General features: G+C 40.7%; 1 protein-coding gene across 2 annotated transcripts in view; it reads left to right on the forward strand.

Annotated features, from left to right (window-relative positions):
* EPG5 (ectopic P-granules autophagy protein 5 homolog (C. elegans)) overlaps positions 1-20044 on the forward strand; it is an 88362-nt gene continuing 68318 nt past the window's right edge. For both annotated transcript variants that reach the window (XM_005865750.2, XM_005865751.2), the window contains exons 1-9: positions 1-93; positions 7040-7981; positions 9262-9505; positions 10773-10909; positions 11798-11905; positions 13349-13422; positions 15313-15418; positions 16263-16377; positions 16803-16953. In XM_005865750.2, the coding sequence (XP_005865812.1) occupies positions 31-93; positions 7040-7981; positions 9262-9505; positions 10773-10909; positions 11798-11905; positions 13349-13422; positions 15313-15418; positions 16263-16377; positions 16803-16953 (1940 nt within the window). In that variant the 5' untranslated portion in view covers positions 1-30. The remainder of the gene's footprint in view (positions 94-7039; positions 7982-9261; positions 9506-10772; positions 10910-11797; positions 11906-13348; positions 13423-15312; positions 15419-16262; positions 16378-16802; positions 16954-20044) is intronic.

A 20044-nucleotide genomic window follows, 5' to 3' on the forward strand; every position in this document is an offset into this window, starting at 1 on the left:
CAAACAGCGACGCCGGACGCCGTAGGGTCTATGGCTGAGGCCGTGAGACCCGCACGCCGGGCCAAGGCCAAGGCCAGTCGGACTAAAACCAAGGTGAGGCTATCCCTCCGCCCGCACCCCCGCCCCTGCGAGCCCCTGGAGGGGCTGTGTGTCTCCCGGTTCCTCTCTTGGGCCTCCCCGGCCAGCTCTCCCCATCCCCTGAGTCCTCCGTATCCGCTGCCCCCCGCCTCCCCGTGTTGGATCCCACCGCCTACTGACTCCATCCTGGCCCTCTGTTCCCCCTCCGCGACCGCCTGTCGGACTGTCAGGAGTCCGCCTTTGCTTTTTGTTTCTCTGACCTCGCTGGGCTCTTCTTGACTTTCCTCCCTGGGTCTGGATTCCTGCCATGCAGCAGCCTTTCTCGTCCCAGCCTCATCTATGAACCTGTCTCTTTTCTCCTTTATAATTGGAGAACCTTTTCAGTGAAGGAACCTCTCCTCCACGCACCGATTGTCCCCTTTGGCTTTATGGATAGTGATAGACAGGAAGTAGACTGTAGTGATGGGCCTCTTTTAAAATTCAAGGTGGTGGTGGTGGTGCTAGTTATTGATCATTATCCTGGTTGTTTAAGGGGGGAAGGGGCACGAACGTCCAGAAGTTAAACTAGGGCGAGACTCACAGGGTTAGACTGACAGGCGGTATTGGTGTGTTTGCAGGTTGACTTGTGTTTAGGTGTAGTCCGAGTTTTCATTTTGTTCCTATATATTTTCTGAAATGACATTTATTTTACACTGAACAGATTAAATGCCACCCCTGGATGGCTGGACCTAGATAATTTTGGCTTACCTGAAACTGAATTTACGTTAAGGAAATCATGAGGATGGTATTACAAGTCCAGGATAGTTTCATTTCTTCAAATGGGTGATGTTCCAGAGCAGGGGTAACTTAAAAATGAGACCCAGATCTGATTTCCTCGTGGGAACGAGGCTTGAACAGGAGACTAGTGTTCAAAGGTACCATATTTAATAAGCTGTACGTGATTTAGGCGAATCCCTTTCATTATGATGCCTTTTAAAAAGACTCTAGTGGCGTTATGCGCATCCGTGTACCCAGGTCTGTGAGGAGTTACTCTTTGTGGAGAAAGCCATCATGTTACTTAATTGCAGAAACATTTTCAAGAGAAATACTTTTGCAATTAATTGGGTAAGAACTATCAAAACAGAGAAGAAAGAAAAAAGCCATGTCAGCACTGCATAAGGTCCCTGAGCCTAGAATATAATAGTGCTTAACATGTAAACATCAGTCTGTAGAGAACACAATCTTAATTAATTCTTAATCTCTATTTTTTTTTAAAAGAACGATGAAACTAAAGCCTAGGTAAGTGAAATGGTAAGCCGAAGGCATGCAGTTAGTGCAATTAGTGAGAAAACTCAAGTTAAAGCACCAACAACCTCCAAGGAAGTTTTTTTTGGCTAAACTGGCCTTTTCATGTTCATTCTTGCTGCCCATTCTCTGAACTACAGCTGGATTGATATTTTAAAAAACGGATTACTCTCCTCCTGAAAACCTTTCAAAGCTTTCCTATAGCCCAGAGGCTAGAGTCTGTAAAGTCATTAAGCATGGACTCAGGGCCCTCAATGATCTGGCTTTTTTTTTTCTTTCTCCTCAGCCTCATGTCTGTTTCGTGCTCCTCCCTGCCCCCCATCCATCAGTACCACTCTGCATCTTTATGTCATTCATTTATTTCACTTGTAGTTACTTTGTCCACATCTCTATTTTCCCTTAAACTGTGAACTCAGTGAGGGAGGGACCTGTCTTGTCTGTCTTGTTCCTATTACCTTTCACAGCTCTTGTAGGCCCTTGGTAATATTTGTTGGATGAAGGAGTAAGTATCAGTATTGAATAATATTTCCAAGCTTTGTCACTCAGAAGAGTTTACTCTGGTGGATTTCCTGAGTGGTGTGAGGAAACAAATAGAAAAAGTGCACAATACCTGTAAGGCCCCCATGCTTGTTAATCTAGAAAGTTAATTCTTCTTTTAGAGTCAGTAGATTCATTTCTTAGCACTGGTTATGGTTTGGCATTGATCATAAAGTCCTGCATTAATGAAACCTTTGCCATCTCTGCTATAATTTGGCAACTATTTACAGAGTCATAAAGTAGTTCCAAGGCTCAGTTCAGGAAGTGAGTAGTGTCATGTGCTATTGTCTTTGAAATACTTTGGGCAGCTTCTGGATTTTACCCAGTAGCTGACCTGCATTCTTCATTGTTAATCACCTGGTAGATGACCTCACATTGTTAGGTTGCGGTTATCACCTGATACCTAAGAGTTAGTCCTAATAACATTTTCATTAAAAAAAAAAAGTCATCTGCTAAATATATCCCCCACCTCAGAAGACCATGACTTTATTGATCTTGGTAGATTATAGGTTAAGAACAGTCGCTTTTTAGATTGGACTTACTTTGTAGAAGCAGTGTATTTTATAGTCATGGAAAGTATTTTATAATTAATTTTAAATTCTGAATGCCAACAACTCATTAATAGTGAGAGTATATGGTGATTGCTAAGGATAGACTGAGATGTGGCCCAGAAGGCTGATAACAGAAAGACTTTTGAAACCCCTATCCCCTGTTGCTCTTCAGCCTAGATGATTTGTACCTCTTAGTCCCTCCCTTTCGTTAGTGATTATAGGAATGAAATTGGGGGATACTGTATATTATTATGTAGCTCCTTTTGTGCCCCTTAAGAGTCATTCATTTGTTGAAGAAACACTCATTGATCGCCTACTCCTACTATGTCCCAGAAACTGCATATGGGACTATTAGAAGGAAAAACAAAGAACCTGATCTTGATGGAGCTTGCATTCTAGAGGGAGAAAACAAACAAACAAAAAACCCTATACAAACAAATAAAATATATCATGTTAGAAGGCGATAAGTGCTGTGGAAAGAAGCAAAAGAGCCAGGAAAGGAGTACTGGTGAGATATTAGGAAGGGATGGAATTTTAAATAGGTTGTCAAGGTGATCCTTAGTGAAGGTGACATTTATATAAAGACATGAAAGAGATCAGGCTGTTAGCTCTGTGAATATTGGGGGAGAATGTCCAGGTAGAGGCAACAGCTAGGGCAAAAACCAAACTTCTAAATGTGCAAGAGCACATGGTAAGTATAAATATTTGTTGGATAATTCAATAATTTCTTCATATTAGGATGCTGTACCTAGGATGGAGCTCAGCATGTAGTTGGTAGTTAGTTTTTGTAAATTATAGGTCATCATCACTATTGTCTCAAGAAACATTTATTGAACACAGTGTCGAAAGTCAAAGGCAGATCGGATCCAAAGAAGCATAAGATCCAAAGAGGCATAAAATCAAAGGCAGATCCAGAGCCAAAGAGGCCTAAGAAACATTTATTGAACACAGTGTGAAAAATCAAAGGCATATCAGACCCTTCAGTCCGAGGGTCAATGCTCTGTCCACTAAGCCAAACTGGCTAGGGCACTCTCTCCCGATTTTAATTTTAGCTAGCTCATTACAACGGTAACGTTACCATTGTCCCTCCTTCCCTCCCTCTGTCCTTCTCTGATCTGCTAGTCCATTTTTCCAGTTACATCTTCGGCTTCTCCTTTCCCCCCACCTTCTTCCCTGGGACGACTCTCTGTTAATCCCTTTTTTTTTTTTTACCTAACTTTCGTATCTCCACAGGTAGAGAGTTTTCTTTGGTCCCGCTTTTGAAACCATGAGAAGCATTAAGTTCTTCTCTCAGGGAAAATAAAATCTAAAGGCTTCTGGTTCTTCCCTGGAGAGGGGGGCTGGAAGCTTTTAAACATTCTTTAGTTGATTATCTAACCACATTATCTGTTGCTATTATTATGGTTATGATTATTCCTTATAAGGTAGATCTGATGGAAGTGGGCAGCAAGTTTGGGAGTAGCAGCTGGAGACTTTATTTTGTTTAGAGAGGGGGAGAATTTGAAATTGCAAGGGCAATCCTGCAATGGGGAGAGTGGAAGGGTGAGGTGGAGTCGGAGTGGGGCGAGAGTGACACGAGGAGGTTAAAAACTGCATGAGGGATGGGCTGGAGAGGAAACATGATGTAGCCTGTGGCTTGGAGGAGGTGTGGTTGTTTTCTGTGCACTTGATCATGTGGCCTGTCATGCGCCTGCTTCCAGCTTATCTTCTCTTCTAGTTAGCATTTATTCTCCCAGAGTTTCAGAAAAGAGAACTAAAATTCCCTAGTCCAGTCTCTACTTGCTTACTTTTCTTTATTTCTCAACTCAGTAAGTGTTTAAAATCTCTTAGGTTTGTTTTTAACAGCTTTATTGAGCTATTATTAATATACTAGTACTATACAATTCACTTATGTAAAGTGTATAATTCACTGGTTTTTAGTATGATCACAGGGTTGTTCAGCCTTCACCACAGTGTATGAGGATTCTAATTTCTCTACATCCTTGCCACTACTTATTATCTGACTTTAAATAGTCATCCTAGTGACATCTCATTGTGAGTTTGATTTGCATTTCTCTAATGGCTAATGATATTGAGCATCTTGTTATGTGTCATTTGTATATCTTCTTTGGAGAAATGTGTATTCAGTTCCTTTGCCTATTTTTAAATTGACTTATTTATCTCTTTATTATTGAGTTAGAAGAATTCTCTTAAAGAAATTTAACTAGTAAATTTGAAGATCTAATAGGCTTTTTAAAGTGATTCGTGAATTGGGAAGTATTCCATCTAGCAACTAGAAGGATCCTCTAAGGAGTTGAACAAAATGAAAGGCTTTATAGGCAGAAGGAGGGGGGACTAAGAAATTAAGAGAGGATTATTTCAACTCTGGCTGGTGTGACTCAGTTGGAGCATCATCCTGTAGTAGACCAAAAGGTGGTGGGTTTGATTCCCATTCAGGGCACATACCCAGGTTGTGGGTTTAATCCCAGGTTGGGGTGCATGCAGGAGGCAACTGATCTCTCTCTCTCTCTCTCTCTCTCTCTCAATTCCTCTCTCTATAATCAATTTTTAAAAAGGAGTGGATTGCCCTCGCTGGTTTGGCTCAGTGGATAGAGCCTGCAGACTGAAGGGTCCCAGGTTCAGTTCCGGTCAAGGGCACATGCCTGAGTTGCGAGCTTGATTCCCAGTAGAGGGCATGCAGGAGGCAGCCAATCAATGATTCTCTCATCATTGATGTTTCTCTCTTCCTCTCTGAAATCAATAAAAATATATTTAAAAAATAAATAAAAAAGAGTGGATTATTTCAGGCAGGGACACTGTACCTGAGGGGGAAGACTGAGGTCTTATCAAGCAGATTATCTCATAGTATTGAAGAGGAAATTCCATACTAATTGATTTGAAATTCTCCTATGGGAGGATGAAACTGCACTTAGGATAGTTTTTAAGTCTTGATTTGAGATGTGGTTTAGCATTTTGACTGTTTCTTTTTTTTAAATTCTTTTTTCATTTTGGATATAAACCCCTTATAAGATCACTGATTTGCAAAAATTTTTTCCCATTCGGTGGGGTTGTCTTTTCATTTTCCTCCTGGTCTCATTTTCAGCACAAAAATTTTAAGTTTTTATAAAGTTCAGTTTATCTATGTTTATTTTTAAATTTTTGTCACTTGTACTTTTTGTGTCTTGTCTTACGAAGGTTTTGCCTACCTTAGTCAAGGTCATGAAGACTTATTGCTTTGTTTTATCTCTTATACTAGTGTCCTGGTGCACGGATTTGTGCACATTGAAAGGAAATTAATTAGAAGAAATATTTTAATAGTGCTATTTGCATCTTGCTAATGAAAAAAAAAAAAAAGGATTCTACGGAGTATCCTATCTACCTACTCCAGGACTTTTGTGAGGATCAAATGAGATGAGGCATGGGAAAACACTTCACAGACATTTAGTTAAACTGTAAAATTTTTGCACCTGGCTATAAAGCAAGTTGGGTTCCTGGGCTGAAGAAACTTCAAAGAGGCTATTCACTAGGGAGAGGAAGCCGGGTGTTGCTCCGTGACGTCATTACCTGGCATCCACAGCGACTGTTTCTGGGCTGGGCTGGGCTGTGGCCGCATTTTGCGCCTTGGGGTCTTGGCAGCGTTGGCTGCGATTTGGTGGGTTGTCGCTCTGGGGTGGTGGCGGGGCCTGTGTCCCACTTGGGGGAAGCTGAGAGTTGGTTTGTTGACGCCAGGTCCGCGGTGCCATTTATTTTTAAACTAGAGGCCTGGTGCACGAATTCGTGCATGGGTGGGGTCCAGCCGGCCTGCTCCGATGGGGGCCCATTGGGCCAGGCTGGCCGGAGGGAGGTGCCACAGGCAGTTGGCTGGCTGGCCCCGCCCCTGATCGGGGTGGGGTGGGGCAATTGGGGGCGGGGCCAGCCGGGAGTGGGTGAGATTGGGGCCTGGATCAGGCCGGTTGGCTGCCACAGTGCATATCATAGCCACTGGTTGTTCCGGTCACTGGGCTTTTATATATATAGATGGCTAGTGCACGGTCATGTCATGGCAGCTCCTGTGTTGAGCGTCTGCCCCCTGGTGGTCAATACGTGTCATAGCTAACAGTCGGACAGACAGACACTTAGCCTTTTATATATATAGATTCGTTGTATGATTTTCTTTGAGTTAATATTTATATATGGTAGGGGTTCAGTTTCATTTTTTGGTATCAGTTGTTCAGTGCCATTTCTCCCCCATTGTCTTGGCATTCTTGCTGAAAATCAATTGACCTTAAAAGGGAGGGCTTATTTCTGGATTCTCAATTTTGTTTCATTGATCTATTTGTCTACTCATGTGTTAGAACCACACTGTAGTAATACTATCATAGTTGGTTTTGAAATGGAAAAAAGAAAAAAAAAGAAAAAGCAAACTGTCAGTTTACTAACTTTGTTCTTCTTTTCAAGATTGTTTTGTCTGTTTTGGGTCCCTTGTGTTTTCTTACCAGCTTGTTAATTTCTATTAAAAAAAGGCAGCTTAGAATGAGAAAATTTAGATTTTTATATACAAGTTTAAGATTCCTCATTGAAAACATTGGTTACTATTATAAGTTATTTCACTGTATAAATCTTGTTTTTAGGAAAAGAAGAAATATGAAACTCTTCAGAGGGAAGAGTTTGATGAAGTCTCCCTTTCGAACAGCTCCAGAGAGCTGGAAATCCCTACTCCAGCTTGTGAACTCACAGGAGACCATCCAAAGGTGTTAACTGATTCCGAGCTCCAGAATGATGCCCGTGGACAAGATGAAAGTGAAATGTTTGATGTACAACTCTCCTCCTTAACTATAAATAATGAAGGGTCCCTGACATGGAACGCAGAGACCCTAAAAGAAGGAGAGGAGGTTGGAGTCTGTGTTGGGGGTGATGCAGTCAAGCTGAAGGTTGACCCTGGAGACAATGTTGGAACCAAAGTAGGAACCCCCAAGAACTTTACAGACGTAGAGGAAAGTAAATTGGTACACTGTGGACCTTCTGAAAGCACACTGCAATCTAGTTTTTCTTATAATCAGCAGGAAATGGAAAATTTACAAGTCAGAGAAACTCAGCATAGCAAAGAAGACAAGCAAGCCTTGAATCTTTCTTCAGAGGTGCTACAAAATGTTGGCTTGCAGAGTTCTTGTGAAGCTATGGACATTTTCCGGCCACCTAGAGTGAAAAAACTGTATCCCCAGTTGCCAACTGAAATTGCTGAAGTGCCAGCTTTGGTGGCCCCAAAACCCTTGCTCCATAATGAGCGACTCTACCCGGAGCTCCCATCTCAACCAGAAGTAGTACCATTTACTAAAGAACAGCTAAAAATCTTTGAGCCTGGTTCATGGCTGGAAAATGTTGAGTCATATTTAGAAGAATTTGACAGCTCGGCTCATCAAGACAGGCATGAATTTTATGAGTTGCTTTTGAACTATTCACGATGTAGGAAGCAGCTGCTTCTGGCTGAAGCTGAGCTGTTTGCTCTGACATCTGATTGCCAAAATGCTAAAAGTCGACTCTGGCACTTTAAGGAGGAACAGTTGTCTGTACAGGTATTTTGAGTAGTGTTCTGTTAAGCTTTCTGGAGCCTGGGGAACTGCTATTCCCTTGATGCCCTCTAGGTCTGGAGTCTGCTCCCTATTCCCACACTGAGCCTGTCTTAGCTGAGTAGTATACTGCAGGAATCGTAAACTCAGGCACCTGCAAGGGCCATGCAGGTAACTGAAGAAATGACTAAGGCTGAGAGGGGTAGCGGTCACTGAGTAAACCCATGTCTGGTCCAGCAGGGGCAGCTGCTCTTGAGTCTTAGCTGATTATTGCTGTGTGGTTGTGTTGATCCAGCATTGCCACATCTTACGATTTTCCAAATGTGAAGGATCTTGATTTGTTACTGTTGGCAAATAATTTACACACACACACACACACACACACACACACACACACACACACACACGTAGAGGCCAAGCAAATCATGTGTCCAAGTCATATTCAGCCTGTGGACTTTTTAGTTTGTGACCTTGGGCATAATGACAAGAATATTCAATGTGTAGAGAGTATCCAGGAGAGGATGATTCATGGAACAAGGTTAAGAGGAGATGAGGAAACAGGCAAGGCAGTTAGATGTGTCCCTATGGACAGCATGGTGACCATCAGGAAAGCCATTTCATAGTGGCTTGGAAGGAATGGCAGGGAAGAGAAGGCCACTCTAGACAAGCTTGTCATTGAAGGGAAACGAGGAGATAGCAGGGAGAAACCCGTGATTTTCCCTCACCCCTAACCCTCTCGTTCATTGGGATACCTGTGTATCTCTTTGTAGATAGGAAGGAGTCTGTGGAGAGGGAAACATTTGGGGATATTGAAAAGGAGGTTAGAAACAACACAGCAGGCAGTGTTAGTATTGGAAAGGAAAGGAGTTTCTTGAACAGAATCACAATGAATGATGAGGATGAGTACAGAGATATTTTGAGGTCCCTTCCACTTGAGGGGGCTATCACATGGACCTTAGTGGGTTTGTAAAGTAGAAGTAGATCATCAATCATGAGAGTTTTAGGGACAAGCTCTGTTATTTCTTGTACCTTTCCCCACCTTCTCCTTAGGGTTTCTCTTCTCTGAACTTGTGATTCATTCGTGATTGGCAGTATACTTGGCACTATACTCCTTGGCATGTGATTCTATACTTTATTGTTCTCTATGTGGTATTATTGCCCCCTCACCGTGATTTATAAGCATGTTGAAGATGGAACTGAAACCTATACGTCATATACCTGCTGCCTGATTATTTAAAGTCTAAAGAGTAACTGGTTTCATATTTTACCCTTTTGTCCACTGCTAGGGTATCTGTGCAGATCAAGTGAAAGTTTCAGGCTATCATCGCTACCAAAGAGTAGAGATGAGTGAAAATGCACTGGGGGAGCTAAAGAAGCTGTTTGATGCCAAATCTGAGCACCTCCACCAGACCCTGGCTCTGCACTCCTACACGTCTGTGCTCTCAAGGTTGCAAGTGGAGTCTTACATTTATACATTGCTTAATAGTTCAGCTGTTCTGAGATCGTTAGCAGTTCATCAGCAAGGCCGAGGTGTGTAAGTAATGAAAGTCTCACTTTGTAGTCTGCAATTGAGGGGTACAATCTGGTTGAATTGATTGTACACTAATTGATATTACAAAGTACCATTGTACGTGTGGTTTTACCTTGCCTCCCCAATATAGGATTGTGACTTGCCTTACTAACGTTTTTAGGGAGCAGTGTGAGGTCTACCTTCCCCATGGCTGTCATCTCCTTCTCCAGGAAGCCAGCAAGCTCACTCTTTACCCTTAATGTCCCGTATTGCCCTAATTTATGTGCTTGGACCAAGTCAGGTCCAAGTAGAGTTTTTGGTTGTAAAACTGATAATCTAGTACTTTTTCATTCTCTGTCTCTTGCACTGTATTTTTGCTTGTCCAGCTTATTGGGTTGTTATCGTATTTAATTTTCATCAGAGGATCTAATGTTCTGAAATTTTCATCTTATTTTGGGTTTTAAGAAATTAGGCTTTACTATAGTGTGTGTAAAGTATTAATTATACTAATTGAATCATGTATTTTTTATATCTGGAAGTATAATATATTAGAATCGTTTAAAGTAAAAAATCTTCCCCCACCCCATCTTATTCTCATAACTAATCAAAGAGCTGGGGCCTGGGCCACAGATCTGCTGCTTTTTAAAATATATAATTTTTTACAGAGAGGAAGGGAGAGGGATAGAGAGTTAGAAACATTGATGAGAGAGAAATACCGATCAGCTGCCTCCTGCACACTCCCTACTGGGTATGTGCCCGCAACCAAGGTACATGCCCTGGAACCCTTGAGTCCTCCGGTCGACACCCTATCCACTGAGCCAAACCGGTTAGGGCAATATATATTTTTTATTGATTTCAGAGAGGAAGGGAGAGAGAGAGAAAGAGATAGAAACATCAATGATGAGAGAGAATCATTGATTGGCTGCCTCTTGCACACACCCCCCGTACTGGGGATTGATCCTGCAACCCGGGCATGTGCCCTTGGCTGGAATCAAACCTGGGACGCTCTATCCATTGAGCCAAACCATTTAGGGCTGCTGCTTTTTAAATAAAAAATAAATTTTAATGAAGTTAATTTTCTCTTGCTTTGAAATAGTTCACAAAGTTAAATACTTTTTTGGTTTACATATTTAGTAGAAATTCAAATATTTTTGATGCAGCTTTTCTTTTTGGATTTTTATCTAAAGTAAATATTTTAAAGAGTACTTTTTTAAAGTGAAGATAATAAATATCCCCCCCCCAACACCATTTATATGGGATTCATTTAATTCTCTCTTTAATTTATAGCTTCTAAACAGGCAGAGAGCATTCCCTCTGATCTGTGTCAACTGAAGGAGTGCATTAGTGTCTTATTTATGTTCACCAGGAGAGTTAATGAAGATACTCAGTTCCGCGATGATATTCTTCTCTGGCTGCAAAAATTGGTAAAGCAATAGAAATAGATATAATAGTTTTTCCTTTATTTCCCTGATAACTTAATTATTTCTTCTTTCATTATAGTTTTTCTCCAACAGTTTCTTTAGCTAATTCATTTAATTTATTAGTGACATTGTCTTTGATCATGACACATGGAATTAAGTTACATTTATCTACTGCATTGTTAAACACAAAGTGCTTTTCTCTCTGATAAACTTTATGTTAAATGATTTCTAGCTTCAACTTAGGAAGAAATAGAAATGTGTGAAGCTTGTTACATTTAAGACTAGATTCATATTTAGAATATAGGTATCTGAACTAAAAATTTTCTATATTTCTTTTTATTATTTTATGTTTAATCTTACACTTAGTCATACTTTAAAATTTTTTAGGGGGAAAAAGAAAGATGTTCGAAAAACGTAGCAAAGATGTTAGGTGTGTTATAGGGAAGGTGATTTGCTTATTGGTTATATTTCTTAATGGGGCTGCCTTGGGTGCTTTTTTGTTTTGGGGTTCATACTAAAGTTCTTAAATATGGATGAGGTTCCAAATATACTTATTTGTATTTGAGAAACTATTACAAACTGAGAATAGATTAAAATACTTGACTTCTGTCTATTCACAGATGGCCAGGAATGTTAGTGATTTGTAATTTGCCAGATGTACAATTTTTACAGAGAAATTACAGAAGATATTTTTATCATAGTACTCATAGCTTCATAGGCCTTTGTGTGCCTCTGTGGTTGGAAACTCAACCAGTGAATAGTGTATCTTACGCCTGGTTACTCTTTTGAAAGATCACATATGTATAAACATCAGATAAGTGTTTCACTAGACTGCTAGATACATTCTTCTTCTTTTTTAAATTGTGAAACTGTATGTTCTTTGTTGTTCAGGTATCAGTGTTACAAAGAGCTGGCTGTCTTGGAGATCACCTCTTCCTTCTAAACCATATTCTTCGATGCCCAGCTGGTGTTAGCAAATGGGCTGTTCCTTTCATTCAGGTTTGATGAATATCCTTCTGGTTTTGAGCAGCATGGGATGGAGATTTTGTTAAACATTATTCCTAAAGAAATTGCTTTTAAAAAAGGCTAGTTAAAAAAATATTGATATTTCAGATAAAATTCTTAAAATACATCCAGAATATATTTATGGGAGTTTTTTATGCTGGAAGTTCTTAGGCCACCCTAAGAACGTAATTGATGAAATGAAGTAGAACTGCGAAAGTTCCGTTGTAGTCTGGCTTGGTAGGTTCAGTAGTATTTAATTCTGTAAAATTTCTATGTGGGAAGGCTCTCTCTGACTTTTTTTCTGTAAATACTCAACACAGCTCCTTAAATTAATCCACTTCACACCACAGTTGGTACAGGTGAAGCAGAAACTACCAGCATCTCAAAGTTTATTAATACTGGCACATGTCCAGGTCTGTGTGATCAACTCTCATATAATTAACTTAGGCGTGGATTCTATGGTTTATGGACTTTCCTCTCTGCTGATTGCCTTTGGGTTGTTTTGTTTCTAGTAGCAATCACTCAGACGAGTAGAAGCCAGGTGTATGCCAAGTTCAACCTCTTTTTAAAAAAATGTATTTCTTTATTGATTTCAGAGAGGAAAAGAGAAGGAGAGAGAGATAGAAACATCAATGATGAGAGAGAATCATTGATCTGCTGCCTCCTGCACACCCCCTACTGGGGATCGAGCCCGCAACCCAGGCATGTGCCCTTGGCTGGAATTGAACCTGGGACCCTTCAGTCCGCAGGCTGACGCTCTATCCACTGAGCCAAGCCGGCTAGGGCAAAGTTCAACCTCTTGACATTACCTTTCCTTTAGGATTTCTAGTGGCAAGAAGTTTGAATTTTCTAAAAAATAACTTTTATTTATTGATTTTAGAGTGGAAGAGGGAGAGAGAAAGAGAGAGAGAGAGAGAGAGAGAGAGAGAGAGAGAGAGAGAAACATTGATCTGTTGTTTCATTAATTTATGTATTCATTGGTTGCTTCTTGTATATGCCCTGACCAGGGATTGAACCTGCAACCGTGGTGTATTGGTATGACACTTTAATCAACTGAGCTATCCAGCCAGGGCGAAGTTTGAATTGTTTTAGGTAGAAGGAGGATTTTTAAATTTTTTTTTTTATATATATTTTTATTGCTTAAATTATTACAAAGAGTATTACATGTTTGATTAAAATATCAGTATTGTCCTTTGACCCATATTGATATTGTTCAGGCAATTGATGTAAACTGCTCAGCTACCTCTGCTCTTTAAGTACATCTGAATCAGTCCTGCCAGGTAACCCATGAGCTGTGTTCTCACTCTTGTGGGTTAGGTACCAGTTCCATCTTCGCTTTCTTAAAAGCTCCCTTTCTCAGAATTCCTGTGAACTAAGATTATGGATACTTGCATTGTTGGTTTTCTACAGTATGCTTTTTCCTTTTTTTGATTTCAGATCAAAGTTTTGAATAACCCCTCAGGGGTCTTTCATTTTATGCAGTCCCTTGCCCTGCTAATGTCTCCTGTCAAGTAAGTGGAAGATCTTCTTGAAATGGAAATTGAAATGCTCTTTCTGTCAAAGTATTGACTTCCTAAATTGTCCATATCCAAAGAACTATCAAGGTCTGGGTCAGCATTCCAGAATTTAACATTGCAGATTTTCTTTGTGTTTGATGCCCTTTGTCCCCAAGTGACCCCATTAACCCTTTTTGGGTCTCCCTTTTAGTGGGTTTGCCTCTCCTGTCATATATGTCATTGTGAAAGATACTGTGGGGAGAGACAAAAAGATGATCTGTTTCTTAGAAGAACAGCTTTAGTGAAAGAGGAAATAAACCCCACAGAGATTTAAGTGCTGAATTGTGAAGCCATGATTGACGTAATGAGAATAAAGAGAGTAGAGTGGAGTTGTCAGAGTGGAGGAGCTGGGTTTGAAGAATGGAATGGATTTCAGTAGGAGAGGAGTAGAGGGCACTGTAGTGAGGAGAACAGTGAGCAGTGGCCCAAAGTGCAGGTGAGGATAGCTGTGCCAGGGACAGGTGGGAGGACAGCATGGCTGGGATGGTAACAGAGATGAATAGGGTGAGTCGGATTATAAAAGGCCTTAACATTAAGACAGAGGGATCTAGATTTGATATGGTCTGGCCTTTGTGGCAATCGGGGTCTTTGAACAAGGATAAAAGTTATATTTAAGGAAGTTTAGCCTCAACTGGAGGCAGAAGGTATGCAACTGAATTACAGTATGGACGCCTGGCTCTCCTGGTTCTGGACCCAACCCAGCATCAAAAGGACAGACACATCCTTAACTGGGGAGAAGGCAGAGTCTGTGTCTATGTGGCCTTGAACAGTGTTACCACCACTGGCTCTCAGTCTTGGAAAGCTTGTGTGCTTCCAGGCCCGAGCTGGGGTAATGGTAGTGGGAAAGAGAAAGAGGGGAACCTAAAGTCATCTCCCTACAGAAGGATGAGGTAGTTGATAAAAGAAAATCTGGGAAGGGAGTGCTTCATATAACTCCATAGACTTCTGAGTTCTAGTGATAGAGAGGGTATTGGCAGCCCTAATAGGCAGTAGAGACAGAAGGGAGGGCTCTTTTGTAAGGAGGAAAATTTGAGGTCGTTGAGGCATATATACAATTGGATACCCAAGTGACAGATACCAGTGGACATTCGGAGCTTCAGGACTGGAACTTCTCGAGTTGAAAGGCAGCTCTAGAGCTACAGAGCTGGAGATCATAGAAGAAACTTCCTGGTTAAGGGAAGGAATGTATGAATGTTCAGGGTCAGGCCAGAGAGGAAGGAACAGAGGACTGAGAACCGGGTTGTGGTCTCAGAGAAGAAACTTCTCTGGCTGCACCTACTCACTAATCCACCCAACACCGTGTGAAAATCTGGCTGGCAGGAACTCTTCCTGATTCCTCTTTCACTTTCTAGATACAAGGTACATGTGATTTGTCTTAAAAATGTTTTTGCATTTAAATGTATTTGTGTGTGTGTGTGTGTGTGTGTGTGTGTGTGTGTGTGTGTGTGTGCGTGCCTTAAACAAGCTCCTGCATTACCTGCGGATTATCCTTTTTTATTCAATAAAGCATGATTTTTTAAAGTCATCTCTCTGGCAACACTCTGTAAGCCTGGTTAGAGTTAAGGTACTGCAGCAGTCCATGTGTATTGAGGTCCTACTGTGTGCAGGACTGGTACAGTTTAACTGCTTTTATGTAATTACTCTCATCTTTAGTGGTCTCTGCACTGAAATTAGTGAGATTTTGGTCTCCTTGAGTTTTAGTCAGTTCTTATTTCTTATTTACTAATTTAAACCATTTGAAGATTGGGTCAATATCTGATGCTTCTTCAGGGTCAGTAGGTGATCCAGAATGCACGCGTGTGGGCTGTCCGTGTTTGTGATGGAGTGATGTCACTTGTCCTTTAGAAATCGAGCAGAGTTCCTGTGTCACATGAAGCCCAGTGAGGGGAAGCCATCCACCTCGGGGCCTGCGTCTGGGTCGTGGACACTAGTAGATGAAGGAGGAGAAGAGGTAACTCGTCATGTCTGCATTATTTTGATTAACCATTTTTGAGCTCTTTTTATGTGCCAAGTATTGTTCTAAGCACTTTCCACATATTATCTCACTTAATGCACCCAACAACCTCATGAGGCAAGTACTGTTGTGGTCCCATTTACAGATGAGTAAACTGAAGTGCAGAGGGGTGAAAGAATTTGTTCCAAATCATACAGTTATTAAGTGGCGGGGCCTCTAGGGCCTGTGCTCTGATCTAGTGTGCTATGCTGACACTTTTAGAATACATCCCTGTTGAGCTGAGAGAATAGAACCTGGAAATACTTACAGATTATGTAAACTTTATGTTAGGATTGTATTTTTTGTAGAAACAATTTTCTGGGCTTGAGATCTCACCCACAGATTATGTGAGGCTGTGTCATAAAGAACTGGAGCTTACCAGGGTTCTGCCTTGCCTCTTACAAACTTACTCAGTTCTTCTCTTTTGAAAGTAGAAGATGGTTTTCTATTTTTGATGAGACTTTAATGATCAAAATCCATTTTCTCAAGATAATCCTCATTGATTTTTCTTTTTACTATACACATGGTTAGTGGATCTGTAAAGAATTTTTTTTTCCAATTAGTTATTACTGAATGGACATGACCCAGATACACATAAATTGTACTCACAATTTCAGGGGCTTTACAGCCCATCCATAGAACTTATGTCATAAATCTCTGTCCTGGAAAAGAATTTGATGAAGGCTCATGAGAATACCACACACGTACTATTGAGACCTGTGATAATTTAGCTTCTGTAACTCTAGACCATAGTATGATCTGATCAAATCAGTGGACATGCTTTTTGCATCTTTTCCTTTAGGATGAAGACCCTGAGACTGGTTGGATTCTCCTTAATGAAGATGACTTGGTTATCCTTTTCTCACAGTTTCCATTTCATGAACTCTTTCAACATCTTCTTGGGTTTAAGGCAAAAGGTAGACTAATTCTTTGGTCATATGTAAAATGTGGTAGTGCCAAGTTCAAACACAGGAACTCAGCATCAAGTCTTACCCTCGTGCAGGTTCCTGATTCAGGTTCCCCTGTGCCCCGCCATGCTCTATAGAGGTGATTGCATCATACCTTGATGAGGCTTCCTTCCTTTCTCTTGTGCTTGTAATTTCCTACCGAGTGTTTAACTGCAAAAAGGGTGACTAGTGCACATATTACCCAGCTTAAATAAATTGTTTTAACTTTATACCTTGTTTCAAGTTTCCCATTTCACATTAACACAGGAGCCAGAGAAATGGGAATTGTTAATTCTCCTATTGGCTTTGTTTCCTTATTATCTATACCTGTATCTTTCAGTGTTTCTTCATAGTAATTTTAATTTTTTTTTCTTTTCTTTGATTTTAACTTCCAGGTGATTATTTACCTGAAACAACAAGACCTCAAGAGATGATGAAAATTTTTGCTTTTGCCAACTCACTAGTGGAACTTCTGGCTGTGGGGTTAGAAACCTTTAATAGAGCACGCTATAGGCAGTTTGTGAAGCGGATTGGTTATATGATCAGGTAATGCTGTTGTTGCTACATCTTGTCTATTTGCTTTGGTCAGACACAGATACTGCATAATTTGGATTATGGACATTGTTGTGTATACTTCAGGTCTTATTTATCATAAAAATAAGAATTGGGTTTTTTTCAGCATCTACTAGATGGAAATTTATAAAGGCTTCCAGTCAGAATATGTGGTTAATTGTCTCAAATTTAACTGTTGCTTGATAATTGCTCTTGGAGTCAAGATCCTCAAAGCAACTGCTGGGTTGAACTTAGCCAGAGAAACTGAACTTGGTCAAGGAAAATGTAGGCTCTTTCTCCTTCCCTTGACCTCTATTTTCTTCTCTCTCCTAGCTTCTGCCTGGGGATTGTCACTTAGCTATGGGAAATAAGCAGTTGCTCTTTTGTGTCATTGTTTTCGTTTTCTTTTTTATTTATTCTTATCCTCATTTCTGTTAAATATCATTTAAAGAAAATTCTAAAGACTTCAGCAGTGATTACTCTTTTGATCTGGAAAAGCATATGATTTATTTGAGTGAAAATTTGGTTTATGTTTTTATTATCAAGCAAGAAGAAATTTTTGAGAATAAGTACTACTTTTCATAGATCTAATTTTATATATTTTCTGCATCATCAATTTTTCTATCTGGGTCATTTCCTACAGTATATAAATATGCTTTTATTTCTTCCAACCTTCCCCTTCCCCCAAAAAACCCTCCAAAAAACTTCAAAACTTTCCCTCCCCTCATTTGTTTCTAAAACAACATTTATTTTAATTAATTAATTTTAGATGTGTTATGTATTCCTCAATCCATCAGCTTTATAAAGCCAGCTAAATGATTATAAGATGTTCTGCAAAGGCCAGGGGTCACTTTTAAGGTCTAGAGAAAACCTTCAGTAGAAGGTTTAGAAATGAGATGGTGGGAGGAGGGAGAGTTGTTGACTTAGAGAGTAATTTCTTAGAAGCTAAAAAATTATTTATTATCTTCTCTTATTATCAGAAGTCCTACTATACCTTTTCTGATTCTGTTCTGATAAATCAGGTAAAATTCGCCCTTGGGCTCACACACATGCTGTAGGATTGAATGATTACCATGTGCCAGGACTATGCCTTCTCATTTTATTCTTGTAATAACTCTATAGGAAAGACGTTATTGTTTAAAGATCAGTATTCTGTCTTTGTATTATTTCTATGTGAATGTTTATAGCTGATTATTATAGCATATTATGTTTATTCTTTTTGTTTTGTTTTCCATCTGCTTACTTTTCTTTATCACAGATTCTTTGCATACTTTCCATTGTAGAACAATTTTCCACAAGCCCCCTCTCCTCAGGTCATCTTTGGGACCCAGTTTTCCCACCATTCTTGTTGGAACTCTCCACAGTCAGGCTTTCCTCAGCCAACACTACCCAAGAATGAAGGTCACTAGTGAACTTTGTGCTACTAACCCAGTGGCCATTTCTAAGTCTTCATTCTGCTTTACAGCTCTCACATAGTTCACTAGCGGTCCTTCTCATAGTTGATCACTTTCTCCTTAAAACATTTTCTTTGCTTGGCTTCCAGGATACCACATTCTCCTGGTTTCTCCTCCATTTCAAGGGCTCTTCGTTTTCTGCCTCCTTGGTTTTTTCTTTCTCACCTCCCAAACTTCTTCTTGTTGGAGGGCCTCAGGGCTTAGTCCCTGGACCTCTTCTCTTTACTCGAACTTGCTGCTTGGGATTGCATCCATTCTGATGTCTGTAAATATCATCTAAATACTGTTACAGTTCTCATAATTATGTTTTCACCCAGTACCTCTGTCATATGCTTGTATATCTAGCTGCCAACTCAGCACATCCACTTAGATGACTCTTGAACATCGTAATTTAATATTTCCAAAGCAAACTCACTCTTCCCACCTTCCAAACCGCTCCTCCCACAGCCTTCCCAGTTTCACTCATTTCTGGCCCAGGCAGCTTTATTCTTCTGGTTGCTTGGGCCAGAACACCTGGTGTCATTCCTGACTTTTCTCTTTTACACCCACATCCCATCCAGTAGCCAATTCTATCATCTCTACCTTCAAAACATCATTTAATTTTTAATCAAATCTAAGATGCCACTAATTCTGAAGATGTATTTTGTGTGCCACTAAGAAAGAAAAAATGCTGCCAAATTATGGCATTTTTATGGCCACCAGTTTTAGTGTACATTCCAGTAGCAGAGGTTAAAGTATAAAAGGTGTGCATTGTTTTGAATCAACAAAACAGGCCATTTCCAGAATCCAGCATCTCACCACCTTCACAGCTACCACCCAAGTTCATTCTTAGTTTTTCTCCCCGATTATCACAGTGGCCTCTTTACTTGTCTTCCTGCTTTTGCCCTTCCTCCCCTGTCACCCGCCCCCAGCTTATTCTCATGGCAGCCAGTGTCCTCTTTAAATGGTGAGTCAGCTCATGTCACTCCTCTGCTCAAGTCTTTACTGCTCCCAATCTCTCATTCAGAGTAAAAGCCAGTCTTCACAGTGGCCCATAGGACCCTTCATGCTCTGGTTTCTTGTCACTTTTCTGATTTCCTCTCCAGCCAGTCCCCCTCTCACTCACTTTGCTTTATTTTATTTTTTTTTTGTTAATCCTCATCATGGAAATTCTTCCATGACTTTTCAGAGAGTGACAGGGAGGAAACGGGGAAGAGAGAGAGAGAAAGAGAGAAACATCGATGTGAGAGGGACTGGTTGCTCCCCACACATTCCCTGATGGGGCAGGGAGAGAACCTGCAACCCAGGTACATGCCCTTGACTGGATTCGAACCCAGACACTTTGGTGCTCCAGCTGATATTCTAATCACTGAACTCCATAGGCCAGGGCTCACTCACCTTGCCTTAGCACACTGGCTGCCTTGCTGTTTCTCCAACATACGGAACACACCTTACGGCCTTCACACTGGTTGTTTCTTCTCCCTGGATACGCTTCCCTTAGGTATCTCTGTGACTTCTTCCTGTCTTCACGCTCACGCCCCTCCTTCTTCAGTGAGGCCTTTCCTGCTCCCAACCTACTCCCCTTCCACCAACTCCAGAGAAACTTGATTCTCCTCTCCTACTTATTTTTCTCAATGTCACTTACAGCCATG

The sequence above is a fragment of the Myotis brandtii genome, unplaced genomic scaffold (assembly GCF_000412655.1).
Source record: "Myotis brandtii unplaced genomic scaffold, ASM41265v1 scaffold212, whole genome shotgun sequence".
NCBI lineage: Eukaryota > Metazoa > Chordata > Mammalia > Chiroptera > Vespertilionidae > Myotis > Myotis brandtii.